This window comes from Mobula hypostoma, chromosome 5 (assembly GCF_963921235.1).
Source record: "Mobula hypostoma chromosome 5, sMobHyp1.1, whole genome shotgun sequence".
NCBI lineage: Eukaryota > Metazoa > Chordata > Chondrichthyes > Myliobatiformes > Myliobatidae > Mobula > Mobula hypostoma.
This window is the reverse complement of record NC_086101.1, coordinates 7765056-7774909: the sequence shown is the minus strand read 5'-3', so window position 1 is coordinate 7774909 and position 9854 is coordinate 7765056. Positions and strand designations below refer to the sequence as shown.

The 9854-nt window shown below is 46.8% G+C and overlaps 1 protein-coding gene across 1 annotated transcript in view; it reads left to right on the top strand.

Moving 5' to 3' along the window:
* The first annotated feature begins 3796 nt into the window (after nt 1-3796).
* neu1 (neuraminidase 1) overlaps nt 3797-9854 on the top strand; it is a 61607-nt gene continuing 55549 nt past the window's right edge. Inside the window, exon 1 of the mRNA XM_063047959.1 lies at nt 3797-4035. Within this exon, the coding sequence (XP_062904029.1) occupies nt 3925-4035 (111 nt within the window). The 5' untranslated portion in view covers nt 3797-3924. The remainder of the gene's footprint in view (nt 4036-9854) is intronic.

The window sequence follows — 9854 nt, the reverse complement described above, 5'->3', positions numbered from 1 at the left end:
AGGCAGAAGGCTGAAGAACAGGACCTCAAGGGTGGCGTTCTCAGGATTGCTAACAGTGCTACGTGACACTGATGGTAAGAATTGGAGGAGATGGCAGTTGAATGCGTGGCTGAGGAGTTGGTGCAGGGAGCAGGGTTTTAGATTATTAGATCATTGGGATCTCTTCTGGGGAAGGTGGGACCTGTACAGATTGGATGGGTTACACCTGAACTCAAGGGGGAGCAATATCCTTGCAGGTAGGTTTGCTAGCGTGGTTCGGAAGGGTTTAAACTAATTTGCAAGGGGGATGGGACCCAGAGCGATAGAGCAGTGAAAGAAGTGCATGGAGTAAAGCCAGATCTAACATATAGAGAGGGTTTGAGGAAAGAGAAGCAGAATAAACAGTGTAAAGACAGTAAGGTAGAAGGGCTGAAATGTGTGTACCTCAATGCAAGAAGCATCAGGAACAAAGGTGATGAACTGAGAGCTTGGATATATACATGGAATTATGATGTAGTGGCCATTACAGAGACTTGGCTGACACCAGGGCAGGAATGGATTCTCAATATTCCTGGATTTCAGTGCTTTAAAAGGGATAGAGAGGGCGGAAAAGGGGAGTAGGGGTGGCATTACTGGTCAGGGATACTATTACAGCTACAGAAAGGGTGGGTAATGTAGCAGGATCCTCTTTTGAGTCAATATGGGTGGAAGTCAGGAACAGGAAGGGAGCAGTTACTCTACTGGGGGTATTCTATAGGCCCCCTGGCAGCAGCAGAGATACAGAGGAGCAGATTGGGAGGCAGATTTTGGAAAGGTGCAAAAATAACAGGGTTGTTATCATGGGTGACTTTAACGTCCCTAATATTGATTGGCACTTGATTAGTTCCAAGGGTTTGGACGGGGCAGAGTTTAAGTGTGTCCAAGACAGATTCCTGTCACTGTATGTTGCCAGGCCGACTGGGGGAATGCCATACTAGATCTAGTATTAGGTAACGAAGCAGGTCAGCTCACAGATCTCTCAGTGGGTGAGCATCTGGGGGACAGTGACCACTGCTCCCTGGCCTTCAGCATTATCATGGAAAAGGATAGAATCAGAGGGGACAGGAACATTTTTAATTGGGTAAGGGCAAATTCTGAGGCTACCAGGCTAGAACTTGCGGGTGTGAATTGGGATGATGTTTTTGTAGGGAAATGTACTATGGACATGTGGTCGATGTTTAGAGATCTCTTGTGGGATGTTAGGGATAAATTTGTCCCGATGAGGAAGATAAAAAATGGTAGGGTGAAGGAACCATGGCTGACAAGTGAGGTGGAAAATCTAGTCAGGTGGAAGAAGGCAGCATACATGAGGTTTTGGAAGCAAGGATCAGATGGGTCTATTGAGGAATAGAGGGAAGCAAGAAAGGAGCTTAAGAAGGGGCTGAGAAGAGCAAGAAGGGGGCATGAGAAGGCCTTGGCGAGTAGGGTAAAGGAAAACCCCAAGGCATTCTTCAATTATGTGAAGGAAAAAAGGATGACAGGAGTGAAGGTAGGACCGATTAGAGATAAAGGTGGGAAGATGTGCCTGGAGGCTGTGGAACTGAGCGAGGTCCTCAATGAATACTTCTCTTCGGTATTCACCAATGGGAGGGAACTTGATAATGGTGAGGACAATATGAGTGAGGTTGATGTTCTGGAGCATGTTGATATTCAGGGAGAGGAGGTGTTGGAGTTGATAAAATACATTAGGACAGATAAGTCCACGGGACCTGACGGAATATTCCGCAGGCTGCTCCTCGAGGCGAGAGAAGAGATTGCTGAGCATCTGGCTAGGATCTTTATGTCCTCGTTGTCCACAGGAATGGTACCGAAGGATTGGAGGGAGGCGAATGTTGTCCCCTTGTTCAAAAAAGGTAGTAGGGATAGTCCAGGTAATTATAGACCAGTGAGTCTTATGTCTGTGGTGGGAAAGCTGTTGGAAAAGATTCTTAGAGATAAGATCTATAGGTATTTAGAGAATCATGGTCTGATCAGGGACAGTCAGCATGGCTTTGTGAAGGGCAGATCATGTCTAACAAGCCTGATAGAGTTCTTTGAGGAGGTGACCAGGCATATAGATGAGGGTAGTGCAGTGGATGTGATCTATATGGATTTTAGTAAGGCATTTTACAGGGTTCCAAATGGTAGGCTTATTCAGAAAGTTAGAAGGCATGGGATCCAGGGAAGTTTGGCCAGGTGGTTTCAGAATTGGCTTGCCTGCAGAAGGCAGAGGGTGGTGGTGGAGAGAGTACATTCAGATTGGAGGATTGTGACTAGTGGTGTCCCACAAGGATCTGTTCTGGGACCTCAACTTTTCGTGATTTTTATTAACGACCTGGATGTGGGGGTAGAAGGGTGGGTTGGCAAGTTTGCAGACGACACAAAGATTGGTGGTGTTGTAGATAGTGTAGAGGATTGTCAAAGATTGCAGAGAGACATTGATAGGATACAGAAGTGGGCTGAGAAGTGGCAGATGGAGTTCAACCCAGAGAAGTGTGAGGTGGTACACTTTGGAAGGACAAACTCCAAGGCAGAGTACAAAGTAAATGGCAGGATACTTGGTAGTGTGGAGGAGCAGAGAGATCTCGGGGTACATGTCCACAGATCCCTGAAAGTTGCCTCACAGGTGGATGGGGTAGTTAAGAAAGCTTATGGGGTGTTAGCTTCATAAGTCGAGGGACAGAGTTTAAGAGTCGCGATGTAATGATGCAGCTCTATAAAACTCTGGTTAGGCCACATTTGGAGTACTGAGTCCAGTTCTGGTCTCCTCACTATAGGAAGGATGTGGAAGCTTTGGAAAGGGTACAGAGGAGATTTACCAGGATGCTGCCTGGTTTAGAGAGTATGCATTATGATCAGAGATTAAGGGAGCTAGGGCTTTACTCTTTGGAGAGAAGGAGGATGAGAGGAGACATGATAGAGGTGCACAAGATAATAAGAGGAATAGATAGAATGGATAGCCTGTGCCTCTTCCCCAGGGCACCACTGCTCAATACAAGAGGACATGGCTTTAAGGTAAGGGGTGGGAAGTTCAAGGGGGATATAGGAGGAAGGTTTTTTACTCAGAGAGTGGTTGGTGTGTGGAATGAACTGCCTGAGTCAGTGGTGGAGGCAGATACACTAGTGAAGTTTAAGAGACTACTGGACAGGTATATGGAGGAATTTAAGGTGGGGGCTTATATGGGAGGCAGGGTTTGAGGGTCGGCACAATATTGTGGGCCGAAGGGCCTGTACTGTGCTGTATTATTCTATGTTCTATGTTCTACTACAAAATAAAGAACACGGTAATAAAAACACAAATGTAAATACATAAGCTAGTTTATATACATTGCTTGTATGTCCATAAAGTGACACCAGGCACAGGACCGTTTGCACATGAGGTGAGTGACAGGAAATGTGGGTCAGTGGAGGGAGTTATTGATCGGCCTTAGTGGTTGGGGTAAAGGAACACTCACAAAATGCTGGAGGAACTCAGCAGGCCAGGCAGCTTCTGGGAAAAGGAGTCAACAGCCGACGTTTCGCGCCGAAACCCTCCATCTTGACTGCTTGGGGAAGGTAACTTTTTGAGTCTTCCTATCGCATACTCAGACTCCAGCTTTTTGTGTGTGTGTGGCTCCGGATTCCAGCGGCTGCGGTCTCTTATGCCTCTTTTTGCTTTGGAGACGGTGCAGTTGAATCTTTAAAAAAATATACAGACTGCGTGGACGAGCTTGGGCTTCGGGTGCGAGCGTGCCGGTGGCTGAGTGCCCTTCCTGCGGGGAGGGGTTGTGAGACGTTCTCTCCGCTGCCGTCACGTCCCGCCCACGAGGGGCGGTCACCGCACGTAATAATGAGTTAAGACAGCGGCGCCGCGGTGGCAGAACGGCTGATAGAATCGGGCTGGTAGAACCCGGCTGCCCGTCGACCGGCCTCTCACCGCCGTGGAGTATGGCCCAGGGGCGGCCGGGCAGTCACAGCGCATCGGGAGCCGGCCGGGGGCTGCAGCTGTTGGCCGCCGCCTGCTTGCTGCTCTTACCCGGCGCGGTGCTGCAGGTTGAGGTGAGGGCCTGGGTGGGTGACAGAGACTGGCTGTGGGAGGGTGAGAGGTGGCGGTGGGCTGGAGGATTATAAGGGTGGGTTCTGGGGTCGAGTTGAGGGGCTGGGACAAACCGCAGGGAGGGAGCATGTGTTCCCCGAATTGGACACGTAAGGGAAAGTGTCAAATGGTTAAACTCGCTTCAAACGGTGACCGCCAAAAGGTTACAGAAGATCCAAAGGAGTACAGAGGGTGGGAGGGGTGAGGGATACTGAGAATGGGAGGGGTAGAGGTGCAGATGATGGGAGTGCTGGGTACCAAAAGGTAGGAGGGTGGGAGATAAGTGTGAGGTGGGTTAGTTCCGGTACGGGGAGTACGGAGGGGTGGAGAGTACGGAGGGCAGTGTGGGGTGGGGGAACAAAAAATTAGAAGGAAAAGAAAGGGTCAAAACGCTGATGGCAAATAAAGGGAGTTTTAAATATGTTTCAGCAAGAATTCAAGTTAAGAGGTGATTGGGAGTAAAAGAAATGATCTGCTTGGAGAGCGAAATGAATATGAATTGTGAGTAATTTGCAGAAGGGTTCAGGAAAGTGGCGTGGTTCTGATACCGTCAGCTTTGTGGTGGGCGACACAAGTGATGGATGCCAGCTTGATGTCAATGTTTAGGAGGAGTTTGGATAGAGTTTTGATAGAGGTGTGCAAAATGATGAGGGCTATCAATAGGGTAAATGCAAGCAGGTTTTGCCCGGTGAGGTGAGACGAGAACTAGAGGAGTGGTTGTGATACAGCAGGTGACATTTGGCCCTGGTGATAGACAGACACACTCTCACAGTTCAGCCACACTACAACTGTCAGCTGGTTATCATGGAGGCCTGGCCTAATTTAACTCGGGAATTTTGAGGATGTTTTTATGGGAAATGTCAGTAAGATTAAAGGTGTACAGAGAACTTGCAGGGAATTGAAGACGTGAGTTACAGGGAAAGATTGAATAGGATAGGAATAGGTTATTGAATAAGTTATTCCCTGGAGCGTGGGAGACTGGAGATGCTGGAATCTGAAGCAACAGACATACTCAACACAGCTTAGCCACCCCACAGTTCAGTGGAACTCAGTGGGTCGGAAGGAACTGTTCACGTTTTGGGTTGAAAGTTGCATCAGGACAGTCCTGAAGTTACAGAGGAATCGCAAGGTTTACAGTTAAACCTGCAGAGGGTGTTTCCAATAACGTGAGGATCTAGGACCAGAGGGCACAGGCTCACAATAAAGGGATATCCAGATTGGACAGATGGCAGAAGTTTGTGTAGGGGAATACTTCGCAACTAGTGATCATAATGTCACAGTTACAACTGACTAGAGGCCTGTGACTAGTGGTGTGCCGTGGGGATCAGTGCTGGGTATGTTGGTGTTTGCCATCTCTATCCATGAGCTGGCTGATGATGTTAACTGGATCAGCAAAGCTGTCAATAACACAAAGATTGAGGGTTTAGTGCATAGTGAAGAAGGCTATCATGGCTTGGAGCAGGATCTCCATCAGCTGAAAAATGACAGATGGAATTTTAAGGTGAAGTGCGAGGTATTTCACTTTGGTAGACAAACACAATTAACTGTAGTGCCCTGAGATGTGTGGGAGTACAAAGGGATCTCAGAATGCAGGTCCATAATTCATTGAAAGTGGTGTCACAGGTAGATAGAGTCGTAAACAAAGTTTATGAAGGCCTATGTGCCAGAAATCGAAGTTTTTGAGCGCAGGAGATGGGATGTTATGTTGAAGTTGTCTGAGACACTAGTAAGGCCTAATTTAGAGTATTGTGTGAAACTTTGGGCACCTACCAACAGGAAAGATGTAAATAAGGTTGAAAGATGTACTTGCTGCCCGTTACACCCGCTGGCTTTCAGGGCAGCAATGAAGGTCCTCCATTTCTGGCGGTGTTCAGAACTTCCTTCGTTGTGTCAGTAGTTTCTTCTCTGTTTTCACTACTGTCAATCATACAAGTCCTGGTTGGAGACTTGGGAATACCGTCACACTCTGATGTAGAAGAGCTTTTCATTGCCGTTTCCGTAACAATTTTGGTTTTCCAGTTAGCCCTGAGCTGAACCCCTGAACCTGGTGGACCACGGACCAGTTTTAGCCTGACCTCTACCCTTTGACCTGTGTGGCATGTGTGACCCTAACCAAGAGCCAAAGTTTACTGCCCTGACTCCGGCCTGCATAGCTCTCCAGGTCATTGAGGCACGCCAGCTTCCAAACTGTGACAAGGTTGTCGTCCCCTTGGAGGAAGGTTGAAAGAGTAAAGAAAAAGATGCTTTTTTTCCAAGGATGCTGCCAGTACTCATATGTTAACCTTTTCAGTCCCAGAATTTTTTCTCACGGACCTCATTTGGAGCCTTTCCAATGCCAGCTCATCTTTTATCATGTAAGGGGCCCAAAACTCCTAGTGAGGCCTCACCAGTGCCTTTTATAAAGCATCAACATTAATATCCTTGCTTTTATATTTTAGGCCTTTAAAAATGAATGCTAGCATTGCATTTTCCTTCTTTACCACCGTCTCAACCTACAAGTTAACCTTTTGGGAATTCTGCACAAGGACTCCCAAGTCCTTTTGCCCCTGATTTTGAATTTTCTCCCCATTTAGAAAAGAGTCTGTGGCTTTATTCCTTCTTGCAAAGTGCTTAACCATGCACTTCTCCAATCTACATTCCAGCTGCCACTTCTTTGCCTATTCTCCCGATCTTTCTTGGGCCCTTCTCCAGACTCCCTGCTTCTTCAATGTTACCTGCACCTCCTTTGCTAGTATTTTTCTGGCCTAATTTTCTAGCGGACCTATATCCATTCTCATTCGTTTTATTTTTTTACATACTTGAAGTTTTTCCATCCACTTTGATCTTTTTTTACGAGCTTGCTTTCACATTTCCTCTTTTCTCTTCTGATTCTTTTAGTCGCTTTCTGTAGGTTTTTTAAAAGCTTCCCAATCCTGTATCTTCCTGCTAATTTTTGCTTTGGTGTATGCCCTCTCTTTTGCTTTTACATTAGCTTTGACTTCCTTTATCATCCATGGTTGTACTATTTTGCCATTTGAGTATTTCTTTGTTTTTGGGATACATCTAACCTGCACCTTCCTCATTTTTCACAGAAACTCAGACCATTGCTGCTCTGCTGTCATCCCTGCCAACATCTCCTTCCAATTTACTATGGCCAACTCCTCTCTCATACCACTATAATTTTATTTACACCACTGAAATACTGCTATGTCTGACTTTACTTTGTCCCTATCAAATTTGAATTTGAACCCAGTCATGTTTTCATTGTCTCCTAAGGGCTCTTTCATCTTCAGCTCCCTAATCTCCTCCAGTTTATTATATAACACCCAATCCAGTAAATCTGATCCCCGAGTAATTCAACGACAAACTGCACTTAAAAAGCCATCTCATAGGCATTCAACTAACTCACTCTCTTGAGATCTATTTCCAACCTGATTTTGCCAATGGACCTGCATGTTAAAATCTCCCATGACTATCATAACATTGCCCTTTTGACACGTCTTTTCGATGTGCTGTTGTAATCTGTGGTTCACATCCCACCTACTGTTGGGAGGCCTGTATGTAACTGCCATCAAGGTCCTTTTACCCTTGCAGTTGTTTCAATCAACCCTAGGGCTATGCACGAGGGAAATTGCAGACAGTCTCCAGAGTAGGTTACATGGTCAGCACAGCATTGTGGGCCGAAGGGCCTGTAATGTGCTGTAAATTTCTATGTTCTAACATCTTCTGATCCTCTGTCATATGTTTCTACTGATTTGATGCCATTCTTTACCAGCAGAGGCATGCTACCCTCTCTGCCTACCTTCCTGTCCTTCCAATGCAACATGTAACCTTGGAGATTTAGCTCCCAACTAAACTATCCTTCAGTCACGATTCAGTGATGGCCACAACATGAAACCATGATACCTGACAATCTGTAACAGTGCAACAAGGTCATCCAGCTGATTTCTTATCCTCTGTGCATTGAGATATAACACTTTGAGTACTGTGTTTGCTACCCTTTTTGATTCTGCATTCTTGAAGCACTGGTACTCACCCTGCTGGCTGCAATTATGTCCTATCATCTGCCTGCCCTTCCTAACAGTCTGACTGCATGCTATCTTTGCTTTCTTACCATCCGTCCTATCTTGAGTCCCTTCAGTCCAGTTCCCAGCCCGGTACCAAATTAGTTTAAACCCTCCCGAACAGCTCTAACAAACTTGCCTGCGAGAATATTGGTCCCCCTCGGGTTCAGGTGCAACCCGTCCCTTTCGAACAGGTCATACCTCCCCCAGAAGAGATCCCAGTGACCCAAGAACATGATGCCCTGCCCCTTGCACCAGCTTCCCAGCCACGCATTTATCTGCTAAATCGACCTGTTTCTACTATCACTGGTGCGTGGCATAGGTAGCAATCGCAAGAGTACTGCCCTGGAGGTCCTGTATCTCAGCATTCTACCTTCAGGACCTCATTGCTTTACCTTCCTGGATAAAATCTGCCCTGGGCTGTGAAGGGATGGTAAATTTCTGGGTCTGGACCATCCACCACCTGCTCTCATGGCTTCACGTGACCCTGATCAGGGGGCTAAGCAGGTGCTGCACCTTGGCCGAGGGTGACCTGCAGGCTGGTGGAAGGAAGGAGCACCTTACACCTGCTTTGGTAGAGATCTGTCTCCACTCCGCCATCCTTCCCATATGGCAGACGGAATGTGATAGAAATGAGAAATATTTTTAAACTGATGAGCGAGTGAATGATGTCAAAGTTCAAAGTCTGAGACCATGTACCACCTTAAGATTCATTTTCCTGCAGGCTTTTACAGGAAAGAAGAAATACAGTAAGATTTATGAAAAACTATAAATAAAGACTGATGAACAACCAACATTGAGAAGAGAAATCGTGCTGGTTAAAAATAAATAAATAATACTGAGTTGTAGAGTGCATAGGTTGTGGAGTCAGTTCAGTGTTGAGGTGAGTGAAGTTATCAACACTCATTCAGGAGCTTGATGGGTGTAGGGTGATAATTGTTGATGAACCTGGTGGTGTGGGGCCAAAGGATTTTATACGTCTAGCAAGAAGAGAGCATGGCCTGGATGGTGGGAGGGAGGGGGGTGTCATTGATGCTGCTTTCTTGCGGCAGTGCTCCTGGTAGATGTGCTCAGTGGTGGTGGGGGGAGCTGTTCCTGTGATGGTCTGGGCTTTGTCCTCCACTTTCTGTAGACTTGTCTGTTCGTAGGCATTGGTGTTTCCAGACCAGGCCGCGATACAACCACATCGGTGTTCTGCAGGACCAGGGGATCTCTGTACACCAGCTTCTCAGCATTGAGAAGGCAAGTGGTTAGGTGGCCTACATTGTAAGTGGTTTATTATTGTCTCTGAGGCAAAGTGAAAGCCTTTGTTTTGTAAACCATCTGTATAGATAATGTCATCACATCGGTGCGTCGCAGTTACAAGGGAGAAGCGGTTAACAGAATGCAGAATAACGTGTAGTGCAGGCAGACAATAAGGTGGAAGGCCATAGCAAGGTAGATCTTTAGGTTAAGACTAGATCTTATCATGCTAGCCTCCGAGAGGACCACAGCCTTGTCGTGGTTTGGAGGCCGGTGTGCCTCATTGACCCGGAGAGCTATGTTGGCTGGAGTCAGGGCTTTGTGCTTTGGCTCTCGGAAGGGTTACCCATGTCAAACAGGTCAAAGGGTAGAGGTCAGTCTAAGAGGGATCCACCGGCCTTCCAAGTTTGTGGGGTGGGGGGAGGTGTTCGGCTAATAACCCTGACTGTCAAACAGAAGTTATGAAAACAGCAATGAAGAATCCTACTTTGTGTGTG